The sequence below is a fragment of the Trachinotus anak genome, unplaced genomic scaffold, assembly GCF_046630095.1.
Source record: "Trachinotus anak isolate AG129_WGS33_773 ecotype Australia unplaced genomic scaffold, CSIRO_AGI_Tana_v1 ptg000016l, whole genome shotgun sequence".
Lineage (NCBI taxonomy): Eukaryota > Metazoa > Chordata > Actinopteri > Carangiformes > Carangidae > Trachinotus > Trachinotus anak.
The window spans coordinates 24643421-24667456 of NW_027273867.1; the positions used below are offsets into that span (position 1 = coordinate 24643421).

The 24036-nt window shown below is 38.9% G+C and overlaps 1 protein-coding gene across 5 annotated transcripts in view; it reads left to right on the forward strand.

The window, feature by feature from the left end:
• The window catches only part of LOC139633878 (collagen alpha-1(XIV) chain-like), a 154183-nt gene that overhangs the window by 24247 nt on the left and 105900 nt on the right, over positions 1 to 24036 (forward strand). For all 5 annotated transcript variants that reach the window (XM_071499902.1, XM_071499900.1, XM_071499903.1 and 2 more), the window contains one exon: positions 23245 to 23403. In XM_071499902.1, coding sequence (XP_071356003.1) covers positions 23245 to 23403 — 159 coding nt within the window. The remainder of the gene's footprint in view (positions 1 to 23244; positions 23404 to 24036) is intronic.

The following is a 24036-nucleotide window of genomic DNA, read 5'->3' on the forward strand; positions in this document are numbered from 1 at the left end:
GGAATAAATTTGTCAAATAACCTAAGAAATAATCCTTTTAACTTGTTGGGACACGGGGGGTTCTAAATAAATGTGAAATCTTGTCAGTACAGAGAGCCACATTTAGCATTAGCACAACCACTAACACTATGTCAGCCACTGCCAGTTACAAGCTAACAAACAACATAAACAAATAAAAGATGCTAACTACGCTAACCGTTCTGATCCGTCTGCTAGTCTCTGATTCTGGTCTCAACAGACTCCTCATCTGAGTCTGGGTCTGACTGAGTCTCTCTGGTGTTTCCTCCTCTAACCATCTTCATACTCTCTGCTCTTTCACCTGGACACCCAGAGCCAAGCTCAGAGGAGCTTCAGACCCAGTTTTTGATTTTTTCACTTTTTAAGTGGGAAAACCATGTTAAACAAAATATTAATTATAGCTGAAGATTTTTACATAATTTTGACATAACATACACCAGTTACTAGTAACATAATAGGTTCAGGTAAAAAAATAACTAAGAATAGTATAGATTATTAGTGTTGAAAAGCATGACTTTCATAAAACCATGTATCACTAAATATACACTAATACAGAACCTGTTGTATGATTCATAAGGCAGTTAAATCTAGTGTGAAAATCACCTGCCAGTTTGTTTTTGTGTTCCTTTTCTGTATCCTCTGTGTCGCTCTCTCACCTCCATCCTCTCTCACTTTCTCAAGCTGTCTCCTCCAGTTCACCAGAGTTATATATAAATATAAAGATGTCCAGGAGCAGAAGCTTTCACTGGAGGAGGCAGGCCATTAGCGGAAGAGTGAGTGTGAGGTCTGACTAGGACCAACATAGTAACAGTTGGTGATGTTTTTCAAAGGTCCCACGGCGCGTCATGTTGTGTGGCCTCTGCTTCGGCTCTGGCAGGAAGAGTTGCTTTTTGGCCAAAGTGTCAGAAAAGGTTCAAAATATTCAGGGGAGAAGAGGAAGCAGGGAAGGAGAGGGGAAGAGAGAAAGTTGGCCTCAGTCATGGATGCACCTCCAGTTTATATCAAGTTAATACAAGTTCAATAAACAATTGACCCAAAAGACTTATCAAACTTTTCACAACACTGAACTTATGGTATCAAATTACCATTTAAAAAAAAAAAAATTAAATCCCAAATAAGTCCAATTTACAAACATATACAAAAGAAAAAAACACATATTGAGAAGCTGAACCATCAACTGTTCAAATATTTTTTTAAATGGTATGTTGATTAAAATCACATCAATTAATTTTCTTTCAGTGGACTGAAAATAACAAAAAAACATGTGTTTGATGCAGTCAGATTCATGACTCTGTGCCCATGTACAGTTTAGTGGTTACAGAGGCTGCTTAATGATGTGACTGTTTAAACTCTGTTATCTGTTGTGGTGTCCTGTGTATTTACTCAGCTGTTCTCCTTTCTGTTTAGACTAAAAAGCTGAGAAATTGTTTAGAGTCTGGTGTTTAGATATTTACGAGTTTTAGTTTATGTTGTTGTCTCAAGCTGCAGGACTGTTTGATGTTCTCTGTCCAGGTTTGAGACTAACATAGAAGAGCTGATTATTGTTGCCATCAGCCAGCAAACATACATACACGTGTATATGTACAGGTATATATGTGTGTATGTACATGCAGTATGTACATATATACATACATGTATATATGTATTTGTGTGTGTATATATACTACACATCCATGTGTTTCACCCCCCCCCCCATTGTAATATTTATAACACGTTCTATATGTGTAACTACATGCATACAATGAATTTACTCAGTGAAATTAAATATGTGAGCGATGTAGAATGATTCCCAACTGCCTAATGTGTCCTCCCTTTGGTTCTCTCTTTTTCTTTACTTTTGTTGCCATGATACCTGATCTAGAAATTGAACACCAATCATAAGGTTATTATATAAAAAGATCTGTCCTTTCGGGATATGAAGTCATACTGTGTTTATTTATCTTTATTTAGGTTTATTTATCTTTTTGTCTCAGCTGTACATGCAGAGTAGATCCTGTTCTTAGAAGCAGTTTATGTAATACTCAGCAGTTCAAAGTGAGAGTTTTGTCACCTGTTTTTACCAGTCTGTCTTCTTCTACCTGCTCTAATCAGTACTGAAGACATTTATGCCTTCTAGAAATGATAAGGATATAAGTTGCTGACCACAGTATATTAAAGCATTGAACATTTTTCAATCATAGTATTAAATTCAATTTTACCCAATCCCCTCAGAGGCATATTAAAATTTCATTTATCATGATAAAACTGGCCCCTATCCTCTTTTCCCTTGTGTTCCTTTCTTCTCCTCTTCCTTTTCCTCTGTATTTTTCTCTCAATTTTCACTTCCAGCCCTGTCTCAGCACCATTTCTGCACCTTCCCTCCACCTCTCTCTGTCTGCATTTCGTGCTCGTAGCTGACAGTCTGCTCCTTGCCCACACTTGCTGAATACCACAGCTATAGCCTCACAGGCCTGGTCTTGGGCTGCTGCCTCGCTGCTGATCAGACCTTTAACAGCTGCCTGCATGGCTGTCAGTCTAAGGGTTTGTCAGCTTGTTTATGTGCTGGTGTTGTGTATGGCTTTTTTGCACTTTTGTCTCTGCAGGTCACCTAGATTCTTACATACTCACTAGACTGTCAGGCTCTACAGTTTCTGTCTTAAAGGAATACTCTGAAATCAAAATTTTGATTCGTAGATACTCAGCCACTGTAGGCTTGACAGGTGGCTCTGAAATGTTTGTAGCTTGCTCCTTCACAGTTTAATGAGTGTAATTAGCTCAGATTAGCAATTACAATGGATTCCAATGGTGAGTTTTGGTGTTCTCAGACAGTTTTCCATCCATGTGTTTGTTGCATTTAGTTATTGACAGATGTGATTAGCTGTAGCCTGCTTCCATCTGTATCACGGTGTTAGGTATTGTTGCTTGGCTCAGTTTATATTGTAACGTTGCTGTGCTGTCTGCCCCTCCCCGTCTTCCTGCCTTTTTGTCTTGCCGTCTGTCCTCCACCATGTGATGGATGTGGAGTGTATTCTGACACGAGTGCACTATAACTCATCTAATCTCTTGCTTTGCTCTCAGAGCACCCAGGTGGCATCGGCACATGTCCCTACAGGTCAGCACATACACCTGTCCTCATGTCTTTCCCCCCGTGTGCCCGTCTGACCTGATGTTGTCTATCTTGCAATCTGGTTAAACATTTATTTATTATACATTAGTGGCTCTTGTTGTAGGGGCTTGTATTTTCTACACTGGATATTTTACAGTGGACAGAGAAGTGGTAGTGGACAAGTGTATTTTGTTCCATGTTTCAGTTTGTATAAGCTGTGTCCCAATTCAGGGGCTGCTTCCTTCGGAGGACGTGGTCCACGAAGGTGTGACCCTTTATAGCCGCTGTAGTCCACGGACTCTGATCTACAGAGCATTTTCACTTTGTGTCACCAGCTGTGCCCACCCTTACTGTTGCATCACAAAGCGCTGCTCCCGTCACCTAGCGACCTTGACAACAGGTAACTTTTTTTCACAAAAACTTGAGGTTTTAAGGCCCTTAGACGTAACAGTTGTATCGTTAGCTGTTGAACTGAGCTGAAACCCAGTGCTTACATTTAAAAGTGTAATCCTCAGGCTCAGTGAATTTTGGGATAGAAGGGGCAAGAATCCACCTGTTGGATTCTTCGTTGCTCAGGAAAAGGACACATTTCTTGCTTTTGAAGGAGCCTTTGAAATGGGACAGTGTTGCTGCGCTGCTGTGATGCAATCAATCTTCAAATGCATCTTCTGAGGGATGTGGCCCCTAAATTGGGATCCTCTCTTACCAAGGATGCCGAGGCCTTTTTATTTTCTTATAGAACAAACAGTGGAGAACACACACACACACACACACACACACAAACACACACGCACATAGATGCACAGGTACTGTCTTCACACACACCCATATAATTTTTATTGAAGGATGGAGAAACAGCTTGGCAAGAGCTAGTTGCCATGGTAGCATTTATTTTGTGAAGGCCAAAGGGAGAAGATTTGTGCCTCTGTACTTTAATTAGTATAAAACAGTGTTAACAGATGCTGAATAGTTCAAACACTTTCAAACAGTAGACTTGTTAAATAGGCCTGGAAATTGATTTTGTTGAGGTTCTGACTGATTTGCTGTCTATCTCAGAGTTTTGTTTAAACTGCTGTGGCAGTGGAGCAACAGGCAGACATTTGTGGGCTTGCTTGTGTAACTTTGCAGTTACATGAGAATATATGTCTTGATTATATCACTCTTACATTCCTGATGTACTATGTTACCTGATTGGAATCCAGATCATTCAACAGCATGGTTCAGTGATCCAGCTGAATTAGCACATGCCGTTTGTATTTGTCTCAACGCTGTGGGTCTGAGTTACATCACTGTCTTGTTACTTTAGTCTACTCACCTGTGCACAGAACAGACACTAGAAAGTGTGTGTGTTCTCACATTCCTGAATATGGATCATCTGTCCTTACAAGTATAGAAATTTGAGGTTAGCCAAAGGTGAAAGTACCATACACACGTTTTACCCACTAAATATAAAATACATAAACTTTGCTTTGCTGCTCACTATTTTAAAACAAGTCCTCCAACCTCAGCAACCATATTCGTCAAGTGATGCGGATACGACCCATAGGAGCGTCTCCTGAAAAAGTGCCCCTATCGTGGCAGACGCACCAGACCTTCATCATCATGGTTACAGTAATAAACATGTAGTTTAGGTTGTGGATGCAGCCCTTTCCTTTGTCAGATACTTTGTTTTGTTGACCCATCCTTCCACCTTAACCTCTTCCTAACATGGACTTTGCTGCTCTAATTTTCCCCGATTGCTCCTGACTTAATTACTACGGCTGCTGGAGGTCGCATAACAATGAAATGTAACTAATGGGTCGTAATAAGCAGCTGCACAGACGACCTGTGGACTTTATTACAGGGCAAAATATCACTTTTTAGATACATTTTCTTCCATGCAGACAGTCATTAGTTCAGTTCATTTCACTGCATTATGAAAATGAATTTGCAGACTTTCTGCAGCTGGGTAATTCATCAAGACAAATGTTCCCATTTTTTTTTAAGTGTCCTTGAGCAAGACACTAAACCACAGTTACTCTAGATGGTTAGGCTGCCTTGCATGGTACTGTAGCTTCCCTGCCATTGGTCTACCCACACCGATGCAGTCCACTTACGATTCAGCAATTTCACATCCAAATAGGTGGTTTAGATAAAGATTTTTCTGTCCTTTGGCCACTACAAATAACCTGCAGAGTAAAATCTCATTAAAGCCCACAGAAAAGATTCCAGAACTTGATGAAAGTTCAAGATGTGACAATGGACAATTTTACTTTTAGCCGGACGTTCAGTGTCCAGGTCAAGGTTTCTATGTTTAACAGCTTGAACTTGTAACCTTTCATTTATGGACACACTCACTCTGTGTGCCTGTGTGTGTGTGTGTGTGTGTGTGTGTGTGTGTGTGTGTGTGTGTGTGTGACTGACATGACCTTTTTATTGAGGTCTAATTCCTAGTCCATTTGTTGAGGCCACGATAATTAGACTGTGTCAGGAGAAGACAGGCAGGAATAATGAAATCACAGCTTGGGCCTCATGTTCCACTGCTCAGGGGTGTGTGTGTGTGTGTGTGTGTGTGTGTGTGTGTGTGTGTGTGTGTGTGTGTGTGTGTGTGTGTGTGTGTGTGTGTGTGTGTGTGTGTGCGCACACGCACGTGTGCTTGAGAGGAAAGGAAGAAATAGACCTTGTGTGTCATAAAATTGAGTCACAGTTAATTTTGACGTCTCCACAAGTATGCAGGGAATGAATTGTGTACTTTTCTAACCTGTATTTATCCAGCGGTCGTTTGCTGAGCAGTTGTTTATTGCTCTTTGTTCAGGATGACTCTGATTTACAGTCCTGTGTTTATAATCAGGGTGCTTTCACACTGACTGTGGTTTAAATTTACCTAAAAATGTGGAAATATGAAAGCTTTTTCCAAGCCAGGGTGGAGACTAAGACTAAAGTACAGTCCACCTGGCTGACATGGATTGAGATTGGTTGCAGCTAGACTGAAGATACAGATACCTCAGATATTTCTCTCTGCAGCTCTTCTTTACTGTCACGTGACAGTAACTCGTCTCATTGAGGAGAGGATGATTATTGAACACTGATCAAGCCTTGTATTGGAAATTAGTTGTAAAGAACCAGTGAAATGAGACAGTGAATAATATTAGTCTTTCCATTATTAAGGTAATGATGCAAGCTTTTAGTCAGGGACCTTCTGAGGTTTCATTAAATGCCTCACTAAATTAGTATTGCACTCACTGGGCTGTGTGAATACTTTTCCTATTATTAGGTAGATTCAGCAGGTAAATACCTATAATGTTAATGTAAATGAGGCAGTAGAGGTGAAAATTAAGAAAGCATGTGACTGGTTTATAAATCAAGCTTCAAAAACCAGGGAATACATTTTAATGTCGTGAGACGTTGTATCTTCAGTGAAGACATTTCTTCTCTCATATAGGAATGAAGAAATACAAAGATGATGCCAGTTTTCAGATGATTCTTCTGGGCTTTTCTCTTCTTTACTTGGACAGTTCATCACTCTGTTGTGAGGATGTATCTACACTGAGACAGCTGGTGTGGAAGCAGAGTCAGGCTTGGGTAAACTTGTCAGCGCGAACAGTGTGGCAATGTGCAGCTGCACAAGGACAGTCAAGATGTGGATTTGCACTAATGCATATGTCAATACTTGGACAAGTTGATGTAGATTTGTTCATGTTTTTTTTTCCTGTGTACACAATATGGTGTGTTACACTTGATTGGAGGAAACAGAATTCATTTGTTTTGTTGCTTATTCAGCCAAATGTTGATGTGTCGACAGGGAAAGACATTTATTTATTGTGAATTTCTGTCATATGCAGAGAGATAACTTAGTTACGTAAATGTATACATACATATTTTCATGTTTGGACAAACAAAGTTTTCTTTCTAAAATACAGACAGGTTTTGCAAGGCTGGAAATCAAATTGACATCCTGTTTGAGCAATATAAACATATATTTTCTACAAGATTACAAACTTTTTCATTAATTTTAATACATTGTGCCAGATGACTCATTGCTTTTGCCTGTAATGTTGCCTCTGGATGGCCATAATCAGAAAAATATTTATTGTCCATCATAAGGCAATGAAATCATACAGTTCACATTCTGGACAGAGCAAAAGGAAAATATTTGTAAGTGTTGGCATACAGAGTCTTTCATTGTTTGTTTATAAAGTTAATGGATGTTGGACAGATTTAATATTTGAATGTGTTTGTTCTGGCCTGAGGGACTTTATATCAGTGATCTAACGGGAGGAGTCAGAATGAGTTATGAAGGGGCTTTAGAGAGTCCTCTGGGATGAGGGTGGGTTTCCTTCTGACTGACTGGATGTTGAGATCACAGTTGGTGCAGGGTGGCGCTTGATGTTTTACATGCATGGTAGATGAACTTTGCCTGAACAAAATAGTCACAATTTTGACTTCTCCTGATTACAGAAAATATCTGCTCTAATAATAAGAAAATAAACTATCTGACTCAACATTTGATGCCAGATTTTGAGTTATGTTTGCACAAATGTGTTGTAGATTAATACAACTTGACTTCAGATAATTTACTTTTTGAAACGACAAAAAATGTATATGTGAGTTAGGGGTGGTCGATCCGGCCAAAGCATCATAGGAGAATCTTTTTTGGTAGAATCAATGATCTGAAACACAATCTGCATCGTGTTTCCACACTGATTTTATTGTGAAAGTCAAGAGAACTGGTGCATGTGCTGCTACGACAAGCTAACCGAGGCTGCAGAACGGACTGCCATTGCAGTCAAAAATAAAAAATCTGAATGCAGCAGCTTTTAATGAGGCGATCTGTATGATTCATTTGTTAAGTAGATCATATGCCAAAGTACAATCGTCCATGATATAAGATCATCAGAACACCCACCTCCTAATGTCAATAAACATCTTAACAGTGGCAAATTGTGGAGGTGCACATTGAAGCAAGTACTAAATAAAGTTGAAAACAGTAACTTTGTTTATTAAAGGGAGAGTTTCAGAGTCTTACTTAAGGGCTCTTCAGGAGTTAGATGTAGGGCTGAATGAGAGTGTCAAGCTGATAAACGTTATTTTTGGGATGATGAAATACAAATATGGCCTCCTAAAAACAAGCTTAAGCCCACTGACGCTTGCTTGTTATACAGGGTAATAATGTGGATACATTTAACTGCACATTAAAACACAGTTAGTGATTTGTAGCTGAGTAATTATACTAAATGAAAAGCATAATTCCCATTTCGCCATTGTTGTAAAGCTTGTATATACAGTGGGTCTAAAGGGCTTGAGACCACTTTTCCACTTTCACAGAAATGAGTCTTGAGTCAGAGTCTTGAAACACAGGCCTGCTTGAAAGCTTTTTGACAGACACTGGCCTTCAACAGGATTTACAAACAGCTACTGAACGGGATGTCAATCTGCTACGCCACAAATAAAGATGAATAATGAACCAATAAATCATCTGTGCCAGTAATTCAGGGTGCTGGGAAGGCCAGAGAGGAGAGGAGATGTTGATTTAGTGAAACTGGAACGAGAGAGAGGCAGAGGGAGAGAGGGTCCAGTAATGCAGGAGAGATGGAGGGGTTTCAGCACAGCTGAAGCTCCATCACCGTCTATTTGACACTGTGACAGCCTTATTTAGATTTGAGAGAGAAATTAAGTGTTGCAGGAAGACAGATGCAGGGAAGAGGGAAAAAGACCAGTGAAGGTTACAGTATGAAGTCAGCTGCATGGAAACTCTCACTGCTGCATTTGACATCTGGTTGTCTGATTGGAAACAGCAGAATAAGGACAATTACTGGTTTGTTCAGATCTGCAAATTTGCAGGAGACTTAAAGGAGATTGTTGAAGCTGCTGTTCTTTTAGCTATGCTGTGGCACAAACGGGATCAATTGTGGTCATTCAGTAAGTCAGTCTTTTATAAAGCTCTGCTTGTAATAACCATGGTGATGAAGGGAGGTACGCCACTCTCTGTACAGGCTTCATGTTTATTATTGTAACCATGACAACCGGGGTCTGGTACACCTTCTGCTGTAGGGGTGCTATTTCAGGAGACACTCCTATGGGTCATATCAAAGGGTTGAAAAAAACGTTCCTCAGGTTGGAGGTTGAAGATCTGAACAGATTTCATTCCTGTGTTTGTTTGTTTCAGTCTGTGTGTCCCTGCTGTAAGTACCTGGTCAACATGTTCCCCCTGGGTTTTCACCGACTTCCCTGCTTCCGGTTTGTTCTTCAGCAGATTCAACAGAATCTGTTTTCATCTAATGTCTGTTTTCCTTTTTTTCTCCCAACATCACTTTTTATTTTAGTTACTTGCTCTTTCTCACCCTCTTCTTATCTTTTGCCACTTGTTTATCTTAAATCTGATATCTTTCTTTATCTCCTGTATCCCTTTGTTTTTCTCTATAGTCTTCATCTGCTCCTGTTCATTATTTTCCTTATTATGTTTTTTTCTTTTTCTTTCACTTTCTCCTTCTTACACATATTTTCATTGTTAAGGCCTCTCTTTCTCTAATTGTTTCTCTTTCTCTTCTATTTTTTTAAAGACATTTTTTGGGGCATTTTTGTCTTTATTTGACAGTACAGTAGAAAGTGACAGGCAAGTCAGACAGTTTGGAGTTGAACTGGCGACTCGCCTGCCTAGAGCATCTGCGCTCATGTGGTATGTGCCCTCTCTTTCTGTTCTGACTGGCAGAGTTGTTTGAATGATGGCACATTTTCTTGTAACCATAACTTTACCTTCCTTGGCTTCCTGTCATCATTTTTTTGCAGGCTCACTTATTTGACAAAATGGCATCTTTCCTCTTTTATTGTTGTTTTTCAGCCTCCTGCCTCCTGTCGTCTTAACAAGTTGCAGCTTGTTTTGAAGGTTATGTAAGCAATGTTCCTACGGTGGCAAGTTTACATTGATAAGTAAACTATGATCACATGATCAATACACCTTAAATGTCAATATGACAACTTTGACCATTTCATTTGTTTTTATTAACTCTCTTCATGACATATGCTTTAGTGATGATTGGATCTTCAAGCACTTAAAAATATATATAAATTTCAACCAGACAATGCAAACTGCAGATATTTTATTTCATCAGTTGGAGGTAAAAAGAGGCACAGCCCTTTGCATTAGAGTCTAATAATCCTCCTGAGTAAAAGTAGCCTACAGAAGCTCTAAATAAATGGATGTTCAAAGAAGAAACAACCACAGTGAGCTGGTTAGTTTAAGAGCAGCAGGAGACAAGCTCTTAACACAGTTTAGATGAACATAAAACATACAACACATCTTGACGTCTTGTTTCTGTTGTGTGGAAGGACACTCGTGCTTTGCGTCATGGCTGTGGTGCAGGTATCCCATGTTCTGGAGAATTGTTCAAAAAACTACAGGTATTTCTGCTCTAAAACAAATATATATCTGACTCTCTCTCAGTTTCAATAACTGTCCAAAAATCAATGGACATCAATGGTTGTTAACAACAAAACAGTTGGAAAACTGCAGTCAGAAAACATCCAACATCAATTTTATTTAGTATCTCAATAGGTTTAACCTCGTAGACAATCTTTTTTTTACTTTACCAACTTTTATGTGATATTTCCTTTTTTGCATGAATTCAAAATATACAAGATGCAGTAGGAACAAACTCTTTGATGATCGAACTTGAGTTTAAAGAACTGGGTAGTTTGAATGAGCAGCGAAAGCCACAATGACTGAACACTGTTTTGTTCTTTCTGCTGCTGCTGCTGCTGAGTGTGTGTATGTGTGTGTCCTTTTCCCTGCCTTGTGAGAGTTCTCATTAAGGAACATCAAAATCTTCTTTTCTCTTTCTTTGTGTCTGTCTGTCTCTCTCTCTCTCTCTCTCACACTCACACACATACAACACACACACACTGTGACTCCTCACAGCTCAGTGTAGAAACAGTGGGAACTCAGTCCCCAGAGGTGACGATGTACTTGTGAAAATAATATCTACAAGAACTCGCGACAGCACGTCGGTGACAGGTGTGTCGTCGCTTGTGCGACCTGCGTGACACAGTGGGGCAGGTTCAATATCACCTTATAACAAAGTTACCGTCACCATTTTTAACACCACTGTACCTTATTGTCAGACAGCCTCCAAAATTAGCTCATCTTTGAGCTGAGTACGACTCTCAAAGTGAAAACGATTTAGCCACAACAACTGATATTGTCTACTTTCTGTACAGAATCAAATACTTGATTCAAATACTTAATTCAAACATTTCAAGGTTGCGAGAAGCCAGATATGATTGGTCATGCAAATTTATTTGGTAGTAGGTAATAAATGAAGATACAATCAATGATTAAGAGCAACTAAAAGGGGAGACAGGGCAAACAGGTGTTGCTAAATCAGAGGACCAAACATAACAAAAAGAGAACTCCAGCCTAATCACTTTGGGTTAATTATTTACTTTGGGAAAATTCAAATTAACTCCACTGTCAGTCAAACGGTGTTTGCTGGAGAGTGATGTCTTCCTTGGAGATTCCTTGGATGCACATTGAGTTTGTGCAGGTGGAACTCTTTTTCTTTACCTTCTGGATAGTTAGCATCTGCATATAGTTAGTGGTAGTACACTTTCAGCACAGACAGCGATCAATGACACTTTATTGACCTGGTTATAGGTTGGATTTTTTTTTTCATTTTACACAAATCAGTAATTGATGGGTATGGCAGCAACACCTTCAGGATTGCTTTATGGCACTAAGTGGAAAAAGGACACCGTTCTCCCACATCAAAAAGCACTGACACTGAGAGGTGATGGATGATTTTTGAAAAGATGATGAAGAGTCACACATTTAAATTCAATTCAGAGAGCAAGGGATTGGAAATGAGATATGCAAACACAAATATTAACACTGGTACACACTCAGCTGATAGTTAATTAGGTTAATTAGGCTGAAACTGTTTATCCAACAGTCCTACAATAAATCCTACTTCAGGAAAGTTATAATGTTCATTTTTTATTGATATCACTTTATACAGGTGTTTATTCAACGTAATTGTAATTTCATTTGCTGCAGCTTGTGGTGCCATTGAACTTTAATTTTATCTTTCCCCATTTACATCAGTCAATGTAGGCTGAATAACAGAGCCACCTCTCTGCTGGCATTTTATTATTAGGTACATTACGCTGCATTATGCAGAGTGATAGCCAGGTGTTACTAGTTTAGGAATGACATTATATATAAAGGCAACCTCAGATAACTGACTATATAAATGTTGGTATGCTGCTCTGGTTATCTTTTCACTCACTGTTACCTCATTGTGATTCAAAATGTAAGGATACTGAGCAGTTACCTGTGGTGTAATCATCCTTGATTTTCATCTTTTTTCTTCTGGCGGAGAGAGACGATCTTTCCAGCGGCGTGTGGACTGATGAAACAGAAAAAGTCAAATCACCGTCTGCACTTGCTGCTCATCTGCTCGGTGATAACCTCACCGCTCGGGCAACGCTCTCGCTGCTCGCTGCCACATGGGAGCAATCAGAGCACTCACAGGTCGTACTGAGCTGTTCCTGTGTCATTATGGGTTAATTTAGAGCATTCTTGTATAAAAATTAGTCATTACAACAGGTAGATGCATAGCTTCATTGTGTCTCAGTGTGATACACACTAATTACACTCAGAGCTGTGTGTGATAGGCAGTTCACAGGCGGGAGATGGTATAAATAGTTATAAATGCAAAACAACCTCTAATTTTGATCAAATCTGATTTGAAAATGTGATAAATTTTACCAGCCAGCAACTGGCTATATTAACATCACATCTAACAGAAAGATTACAGATGAATGTCTGATGCATGAAACTGTTGACTAGAAACATCTTAAAGCAGAATTTACTTGTTTTCATACTGTATTTGGGTAAATTACAACTCTTTCTGAAGAAGTCTGGCTATCTAAGCCTAACTCTACTCACTAGCAACAATATTGAGCCTTCTTGAAAACTTCTAAGTAGCTTTTCTAATGCCTAGCCACAGTTGTAGGCAAAGTTAGATGTGAGGGGTGAAAAATTGTTTACTTGATTGAAATTACATTCAAGTTCCTGTCCAGACATGTTTTAAACTCTATTAAACTCCTCTTCTATGATTCATGTTTTGTTGAACATGGTTTGGTTTCCCACATAAAAAGTGAAAAAAGGGAAAACTGCGGCTGTAAGCACATCTGCTGTTATTTCCCCTTTGAGAAACCTGGATCAGGCCTTGGCCCCGCCCACCACCTGCTGGCTCCAGGTCTCCAGGTGAAAGAGCAGAGAGGATGAAGATGGTTAGAGGAGGAAACATCAGAGAGACTCAGCCTCATGTTTGAGCCTCAGTCAGACCAAGACTCAGATGAGGAGTCTGTTGAGACCAGAATCAGAGACTAGCAGATGGATCAGAACCGTTAGCGTAGTGAGCATCTTTTATTTTTTTATGTTGTTTGTTAGCTTGTAACTGGCAGTGGCTGACACAGTGTTAGTGGTTGTGCTAATGCTAACTCTGGCTCTCTGTACTGACAAGTTTTCAGGACTATTTAGTCCCGCCCCCCACCCCCACAAGTTGACAGGATTGGTTCCTTAGGTTATATGATATATGAATCCCTGGCTGGCTGAATCTGTTTTTATGAAACTGTCATTGGTTCAAGGTGGAAATACTCAGTCATGGTGTTGACCGATTGTTTTCCTAATGAAATGTCCCATATTATATAAAAAACATGTTAACAATATTAAAAACTTGATTTTCAACAGAAGGTGTCTTTAAATTAAGGTATTGTTATCTGAGAAATTACTTTTCCTCACTTGAAGCATCAAGCATTTTCTTCATTTTTTTTTCAGACATTTACATACAGATGATTTACTGCCATGTCAGACAGACTGAAAGTTAACTTTTTCAATCACCAGTAAATGGGAAAAGCAGTAAAGATGCCATAATAGCAGAGCTGGAGTGCAGACATTTAAAAATGAGAATGCCTTGCAGACATAGAGAGTGAAATGTTGAGAAATTTTGCAGCCTAATGACAACAAATCAGGAGTAGTAGTTTGGCCCTAGTCTTACCATAAATTAGATTTCAAAGAATATGGCATCCTCCTTTAGAGAATCTTTGCTGATGACCAGAGTAACACCCACAATACAGAGCGGTATTTCTTCCTTGGCACTTCAGAACCATTTATTTCTTAATGTAAGACAAGGCTGAAATGAGCTGTGATTCATGAGCTTTCCTGTCCTTGTTAAGATTTATTTTGACAGTGATGAGGTGCATTAAATCTATCGTAAGCTTGTAACTGAGGCTCATCCAGCCAGATCATTTCTGATTTTTGCAGTTGTAGACTTCCTCTCCAGAGGCTGAACTGGCTCAACAAAAACAACAAATAGTAGAGGATTAATTTGTATGCTATAGAGATGTCTATGCCTGATAGTGTTGACTGTATACAGGAATTGATTTGTAGCATTGCAATACTTTTTTCTGCAAACTGTGCATATGACGATAGATTCGCTATATATTTGTGACCTTTATTTTCCCGGGGATGCTCTTTGTGCTGAGTGTGCTTGTTTACTGCACCAGCAAGCTTCACATTAATATTGTCGGACATTTTTGCATCCGGGAACAGAGCAACAGCACTCAGTCCTCTAAGGGCATCACTGATACAACTGGGAGCTCAGAGCCTTGATCACGGGATGGAGCATGTGCTTCACTTTTCCTGTTCAAATTTCCATTGTGGACAAGAGAATCTAAACACAAACGTTCAGGTTACAAACATTAGTCTCACATCTTTGAGATTTCTGTAAGTCTCATATAGAGAGAAATGTTCATAATATTCAAGATTTGTGATAAACTCTAGCTAATATCTTTAGGCCGTCATCAAAACCCAGGTTAGAACAAACAGTTTGAAGAATTTGCCACTGGTGTTTGACTCAGGTTTAGAGATGTGACATTGTCAGGATGGCAAGAGACACATAAGATTAGAAATGTAATCCAGGGCTCAGAGGAATCTGCAGCTGCATCCTAACCAGCTTCTTCCTCTTTCATGTTGTGAAGAGAAATTAGGTGCTTGCTGTCCATTGCTTGAGGTGCTGGTCGTCCACTTACTCATTATGTCTACATGTAGAAAGCCTTGTATTTACCATCAATGAGTCAGGTGTTTTTTTGGTCTTTTTTTGTCTCTTTGAAGGTATCTTGATGCTTTCTAAAAATGTTCCAAAGCAAAAACCTAATTTAAAGAAGATGACAAAATAAGATAAACTAATATAAACTCTGACCCTGAATCTTATGCCTCATTCTAAAATAATTAATGAAACATATTGTTAGACCCATTTAACGTGTAAACAGCATGTTTCTAAAGGACATTTGCACAGGATACATTCAAGCTTACAGGTTCAACAGACTACCCAGAATTCAATGTGAAGTGACCTGCCAACATTTTTGAGATTTTCAAGTTGGCCATGAGGTGAAAAACGTTGGAAACCACTACTGCAAGAAATTCAGAAGAAGGTCATTATTTTTTATTGCTACATTCATTACCATCTCAGAGCATATAACCTTTCCTTTAGGTCCTGTAATAAAAATGATCAGTTCCAGTAATTTCATAATTTATCAATCATACACAAACTCATTGTTAAATTTGATTACTGAAACCTGTTAGCTTACATCTCACAAACCTTTCTTTCTACTAACCATGACAGAGTTTTAAGTTACCTAAATCAACAGAGAGTACAAGAGGTATCATAAAATTTAAAGGTAAGTAATTCACAGGTGTTGTAAAAACCTTGGTGATGACTGTACCTGTTGAGCTCTCAACATGAATGACCACCTGGAATTCACATGGGCTGGAAATGAAATTTGTCTCACAAGCTGTCTTTTTGGCGTGCAGCTGTGGAATCAGAGGCAGCTGACCTCTTGACCTCCTGGCATGTAAATTAGCTGAGCGTAGATAAATCTATCACACAGAGGCCTAAGGTGTGATAGTTCACCTTTGACTTGACAGGTATTGGCCTTGCAGTTGCAGCCCCGTCACCTCAAGCCATTAGCTTAGCCCTGACCTGGCTTTGACTGCTGAACATCTAGAAGAGCAGAGATGCTGGAGATGTTGTGATTGTGTCTTTGAAACCCTCCTTTATTGGACAGTAGAAATGTTTGATAACTTGCCTTGTTGATCTCAAACTGACTAGAAAAGTTTTTTCTCTGCTGCTTTTTGGAAGAGAGGAACATAGAATTTTAGTAAATTTACATCTTTCATGATAAAGCTCCACAGTAATGATAAGCCTGTTAAGTTAAAAAAAAGAAAATAAGAGTCAACTGTTCAGTTTTTTCTTTCTGCCTTGGTTCAGAGCTAAATGTAGAGATTCAACATCCTTCAGAAATCATGAAAATAAGGACACATTTCAGACAGAAATGTGTTATCTGTTGACCAGTGGAGGTAATTGAACTGACCCTTACAAACTTAGCACCTTGCCTTATAGATTTAGGGACTCAGAGACCTGGCTAAGCACAGCCTGTATCAAGCTGTGGGCCCTGTTTACAGTCATTAATATGTATGAGAATGTCAGTAAACAGAAAGAACTCATTATAATATTGTTTACACCCACCAGACTTGGGTCACGTCCTCTGTTTGATAGTCTTGACCCTCGCTGTCTTGGGATGTGCTTTAGACCTGCGCCATTTTGACTTTTTGACCTGTGGACAAACACTTTGCCTGAGGGCCACTCCGCTAATAGCCATCTAGTTGAAGAATCTGTCAACAAACCTCTATTTTGTAAGTTTCTGCTCCCTCCCTCCCTTTCTCTCCTGCTCTCCTCCTCCTTTACCTTAATTTCATCCTTCTACTTTGAAACTTAGTCCTCTCCAGAAGGCAAGTTACATCACTTTAGAATAGGGATGCTGTAGACAGGTAAAGTGTTGTTGCTTTATTTTTACTAAGTGACAAACATCAGTCAAAGCTGAGACTCTTCACTCTTCTGTCCTTGTTTGTCACAGCTTTGCACGTCGATTCACACAGGCTCACAACAGGACACTTCAGATCCTATCAGGGAAAACAACAGCAGAAATACAGCTGCAAGCAGCAATAAATGGGTTCCCAGAGTGTGACAAAGCAGGCAGCCTCTTCCCTGTTTACCCCACAAGGCATCATAGGTGTTTTGGTCTTTGCCATTACAAAAGATGTTCAGATGGCTGTTTTTTGTTTCAAATCTTCACATATTAACATATGGCTTAGCAGATCTGTGGAGAATTATGCTTTCTATGAACCTACTTGGTTACGCTGGGATTTGTCATTGTGCCTGATAGCTTTACAACTGAACCAGTTTATTACCGATTCCTGAGCTTTTGATATTTTGTAAAGACATTAACCCGTTTGTGCCCAGATTTTTTTCAGATTTGTAAGGCATATCATTTTATCAGTTGAGTCCCTCTGAATCATGTTATGTATTTATTTTTTCCATTTTGTACTTATGAAAAATAGCATTTTTATGACTGGCAACGATTGTTGCCACTCACAGAAATAAGCCCATGAACAAAAAAATATTTATCCTCGGTACAATTTTTTTACTCTAGAGACTTGAATGATTAAATAATTATAAATATGTTTGGGGGGGAAATCATAAGAAATTTATGAAAATGACCTCTTTCCAGGAAGATTTGCATCCGCCATGTCTTCAGCCAGGAGGAGCAGGAAGCAGATGATGTCATGCGATAGGAAGCACTTGGAAACCATTTTTTAGAAATCAAAACCTTTGTCTAAGTTGTCTACTAGCATATAAGTGGAAAAAGTTGCATTAGTACCTTTGAGATTTTTTATTGTGAGTCGAAAATGACAGTGATACACTTTGGCAACAATTGTTGCCAGTGGGGTAAAATGGGTTAACACGTTCTAGGGATGATTGTTGATGATCAGAGTGATCACTGATCTTTGCCATTGTCAAGACGATGTTTGTCGTGTTTTACCATTAACATATTCATTTATTATCACTAAATAGCACTAAATTAATATTAATTTAATTTGCCCTGCTATAGTTTCACGTATATAGCCACATTTAACTGATGTTTGCAGCACCAACGCGTGCACACAAACACACATATACTCCAACCTGCTGAATTTACACTAAATTCTTTATAATTGAAATATTTTCCATTTCTGTTGTTAGATGTTGGAGCTAGTGTGAAATATGAACATCAGAAATAGTTTAATGTGTTAACCAGCAGTTGTTACTGAGGACATGAAGCACCTAAATGAGCAGTGTTTTGTGTGTGTGTGTGTGTGTGTGTGTGTGTGTGTGTGTGTGTGTGTGTGTGGTCATTATGCTGTAAAACACGACAACTGTCGGTAAAATAACTCTGAACAATATTAGAAATGTGGCTGCTGAAGAACAGATGCTCTGCTCCTGAAATGTTTCTAGTGAACAATGAAACAGTGATGAGCAAGTGAAACAGCAAGTGAGCCAGAGTGCCACCAGAACACAGTGTTGCCACAGCCAGTGTGGACTGTAGGGGTCAGTCTGTAACTGCCCCCCATCTGGTGTGTCTGCCACAGCATTACAACCCATGTTTTAAATTCTAAAACACCAAATGTTGAAATGAATCTTTGGAAAAATCATAGGTTGCCTAGACGTGATCGTTTTGATGAAGGTCCATTTTGGAGATTTTTTGGTTGTTTATGAGAAGCTGTAACAAAGTGGATTTGCATTGTCCTCCAGTAGCCTCTTTTACAGTTTCTCCTTTCTTTCATCTCCATCCACTCTCCCAATTATTTAAAATTATTGATGCTGCAGTAAATGCTTATTGTACTTCTCATAAATGACATTTCAGTTTGTACAGAAATGTAACATCTTCTTTTTGGATATTTTTCTGGTTACTTAGTTTTTTGCTCTATTATGTCTTCTCTATATCTTCTTTCCTTTACCATCATGTTTTATTCCCTCTCATTCGTCTGTTTACTTCTATCTTGTTTTTTTGTTCTTATATCATCAGTGTTACTGATGCATTACATTAGTATTAGTCGCTGTTAAGTGAAAATAGAGACATACTGTATTGCCACTGTAGCATAAATAAGTAATAACACAGAAGAGTGCTGATGATAATTTACAAGGAGAAGAATCTGTTCACCAAACATAAGAAGAAATAAAGGAAAACAAAGGCCAAGGGGAAGATTAGTAAATCAAGCAGAAAGAAACACATTGGTATTCGCAGCAGACTCGCTTGTATAGTTGCACCCTTTAATATGCATCTGTCACTGCTTTCTCCACACCTTCCTCTTCTCTCTCTGTCTTTTTTTCTTCTTCACCATCTGTCCAGGCACTAGTATTTTCCCAGACATGCTGTTAAAGGAACCTGGTCCTCTTTCACTTAGGGCCCTAAAACGTTTTGCCCTTTTCACTACCTGTATCGACCGAGAAACATCCTTCCTCTGCACCCTCAAACTTGTTCCTCTTACAAATTCCTATTATTCATGGCTCATCTCCTGTATTTCCAAGTTGTTAGACAGGACTTTCACATATTGTATTTTTAAATATGGGTTCTTTTTTGGACCTTTTTTTCTGAGTGCTTAAATTATCACTTTATTTCCTGACGCATCTGTCATTTAAACAATCAAATGAAGGAAGCATTTCTGGTAAGAGCTTTTCAAATATGAGGATTTGCATCTTTTGCTATTTTATATAATGGCAAATTAAATAATGTTCATATTTTTTTCACTGATGGCAAACAAAGCTAGTAATTTTAAGACATCACTCTGTCCTCTGTGCTAGAAATAAGAAAACATTATGTATTGAAATTTCATAAATTATTAGAAAACATATTCAATAATTAGTTAATAATTGTAACAGATACTTGCCACAAGCAATCAGAAGTGCAAATGCAAAAATGTGACCTTGAACGTAGATAAAGCACCTTAAAGGACAATTTCATTGTAATTTGAAGCTTGACTTATTTTGAAAATTTCTCATCCTGTCAATATTAAAGTTCCTCTTCAGACATTTTCTAAACCAAATAAAAATAGCTGCTATGAAGAATATTTTGTTTTACCTCAGTTCAGAACAGCATCAAAATCATTGAGAAACCTCAAATTCAGTCAGTGAAGTTAACCTGCGGCAGTGAACAAGAAGCTGATCATGCAACTGTGTTAAGTTCTTGCAAAGTTTCATCATAATAGTAATATTAAGCAGTTTATACTCCTGCATCACAGTCAGGACTACCAGAAGAGAGCAAGGGGCACTAACTTTTGTCTACTGTCTACAATCTCTGCTTTGTCCTAGATTAATCTGTCAACCAGTGCCTAATGTTCACTACTGTCCTTCCTGCAAATCAACACTGAGTGAAGGCAACAGACAAACCAACTGTCTATAAGTCAATACCTGTCAAGTCAAAGCGTGGTCAAATTTTACTATTATAGTTTGAAATTTACAAATATATCATTGGTAAATACACATAACACTCATGTACAGGAACATGCTGATCCACAAACATGCTGACAGCACACAAATATTTTACTTAAAAATGTTGTTGTGTCATTGACGCTGACTTGCAGCAACAACTCAAGAACGAGCTTGAATTTCTATACAGCTCACCGCTCAACCAGCCAGTAATCAGCGCCAAGCTCAAGGCTCATTCTTTCCAGAGCAGTGAAGTAATTATGTGTCTTATGTGTCACTGCTTTCATCTGCCCACTAAAGTTGTATTGGATAGCAGCACTGAGACTCCTCTAGTAGACCGAGGAGGAGGTTTAAATTCCGACACTGTAGAGACTTGTAAGGAGTGATACACTTCTTGGTTCCTGTCAATGATGAATGAAATGACTGCTGAAGAATGCCCTCGCCACTCCTGCAAACACACATACACACATAGATGCACACACTCCCCTCCACACCTCCCGAGATGTTGAAACATGCTGCAACCTGAAAGAAATATTCTCTTATACATCTGGAGGATAAGAAATCATGTGCCAGCGGGTGCAGACATTCAGTGTAGGTCCCATATGTACTGGGGCAACAACAAGGCATGTATGAAATTTATACAGAAGATAAAGGTAACTGCAAACCAGTGGCTGATGCTCATGGTTCTCCATCCAAGCAAACCCTTATTTTTTTTTTTTACAGTTTTTGCTCAGGTAGATAAACCATCAGGGTTATGTTTTCATAATCAGTACTGCCTGGCTACATGATTGAGTTTTTATGTGTGTGTGTTTTGTTAAGCTTATTTATTCAAGGAAGAGTTGCTGGGCACGTAGAGCTCTTATTCAGCGCTGCCTTGCTTCATTTGTTTCGGAATTTACAGAGTTTACAGATCTTGACTTACTGCTTTCTGCTGTGGTTCTATGAGGCTGATACAACAGTAAATGCACAGTAAGACAAAACGATGAGCTTAAAGAGGCTAAAACGTTCCACAGAACTGCAGAGTTCATTAAAATTATTTTCCATCACATTACACAAAGTCAAGTACAAACTGAGTAATCAGTCTTAATTGAACAGCTCCCATATTTTACACTTTCCCTCTGTTTTATTTGAAGTGTTGATCTCCATAAGAAGATATATTTGTGGTTTTAAAAGCCAAAAATCATCTCAGTGTAGTTTTACATCTCCTCTCTGAGCAGATTTCAGGTAAACACTCAGAGAAACCAAATCCTGCAAGGTTGGATGGTGGGTCCAGGTGGGCGGGGCCTGTGGCGTGGCTGAGCACGGTGACTGCTTTGTTGTGACATCACAAAGTTCCAGAAGTCCTGACGGCTGGTTTTAAGGCTCAGTTTCTGAATACAGGCTGTGTGCATTTCTCTGTGGACTGAGGCTTTGATACTTTCACAGTATTAATATAGAACCTAGACCTGCTTTATAATCACAAACACATTGACATCTACCTTTGTACAATGTGGGACTTTTAAAAGTAGAAGTATAATTTCTAAATGCAGAGTGAGTATATTGAATTCTCACCTGAGGCACCACTTAAAAGGCAGAATATTACCATTACTAAATACCTGCCACTAAGAAATGCAACAGAACACCTGTCTCACTTATCCCAAAAATATTTGAACTGTATTTTTTGTCAAGGGCATTTATGTGGTAATAGAAAAAATATGAGTGCATAAAATGTGAAGCTGCTCAAATATAGTTGACTCAAGTGACCAGAAAGCTGAAACTTCATGGCACTTGACAGAAATGGTTTTAGTACTTGTGACTAATGCAAAAAAGACCTTTGAACCCAATTGTGGATGACAGAAAATTTGAGATGGTCACTGAAGTGATTGATATGTACAATTACACTTCAAAGCTCCCTGAAAACAGATGAATTGTGGCAGATCAGCCTGTTCAAGTTTTTGCAACCATAAAAGATGAAATGATATGTTTTGTTAACCTTCATTTATGCCTTTATTGTTTTCTAACCATAAATATTTTTTTTTGCAGAGTGTCTGGTTAGATTCTGCTTCATGTTCATATAGTTACATATTCCCACTGGGGAACTGCCCTACACATCATCACTCCTCTAACGGAGGAGCTGGGAGTTTTTGTGCCCTGCTCAGCTGCATTTCAGCAGTATTTATTAATTCTTATTATTGGGTCCACCATGATTAAAATCAGCATCCTTAATGATTTCACAGAGACCCAAGCTCAGAGAGGTTTCTGAAACTCTGTGTGATAGATAATTGGCTGATAGAAATATGGTTGTTTCCTAATTTGGTTGGCCTTTGGCTCACTTCGTGCTGGACTGGCTTTTGTAAAGGAACGGCTCTTGTCTCATTAGAGTCTGGTCTGTTATATCACCCAGTAAACTGTTGAGACAAACAACAGAGTGGGCTGTTATTTTTCATCTGCTAAAACTAAGTGCCTGGCTCCTCTAGGGTTTAATTATACTGTGTTGAACCGAATTAGAATTAATGAAACACTTTGTAGTACTTTGGGACAGAAGCTGCACATCAAGTTGTCCTACTTTTACCACTGCAGATCTATCATGTGTGCTGCTGTAGCTGGCACAAAACAATCTGTGTACATGTTTTACATCCTTTTTATTATCTGGTTCCTGCTTTACATTATGGATATTCATTTTAATACAGAATGCTTTTACCTGAGTATGAAACTTAATTTTACTAATGTAGTTTTTCAGATTTTCACAGTGTTGCACAGGACTATTTTTGTCTGGTGAATTTGTGTTTGTTTTCTTTGTTTCTGTCCATCCGTCTGCAGATGAAGAGGGGTTCTTGTGTAAGACTCCAGCCATAGCTGACATTGTGATTCTGGTGGACGGCTCCTGGAGTATTGGTCGCATCAACTTCAGGTTGGTCAGGACGTTCCTGGAAAACCTGGTCAGGGCCTTCACTGTGGAGTTTGACAAGACCAGGATCGGTGAGGAGGTTTTTGGTTTCAGGTGTTTCCTTGTGAAAACTACATCACTACAAAAGTTACAGGCACTAAAAGTAAAGCAAGGATGGTCACAAAAATAATTTAATGAATAGTTTTTATTCCCCATTGAACTTCATCCAAAGTGCATCAAAAAGAAAAAACCTAAATCACATCGATATTTGCTGTGGCCTCCCTTTACCTTTAAACAGCACCATTTCCAAGCATCTTGGAGATCCTGCCACAGTTCTATGGATTCAGGTTGTTTCAGGTCTACTGACTCCATGATGTTCAGATCAGGGCTCTGTGGGGGGCAGACCGTCTGCTGCAGGAATCCTTGTTATTCTGGTCTCTCATGTAAAGATAGTTCTTTATGACTCTGGCTGTAGTTTGGGCTCATTGTCCTGCTGTAGAATGAATTTTAGACCAGATGGATAAGAATCTAAACATCTACAGTGCCTAAAACTTTTGCACAGTGTGGACTCAAATCAGTTGACTAACAATTGTTTGAACCCACAGACTTACCTTCCTAAGAAAAATCTATCTGTAGCTGAAACCCCAAATTTTACAAAGATCTTCTGTACCCCACCGTGTGTCAACTAGAAAACAAAAATATTTCTTTTGGTGCTGCAGCCATTG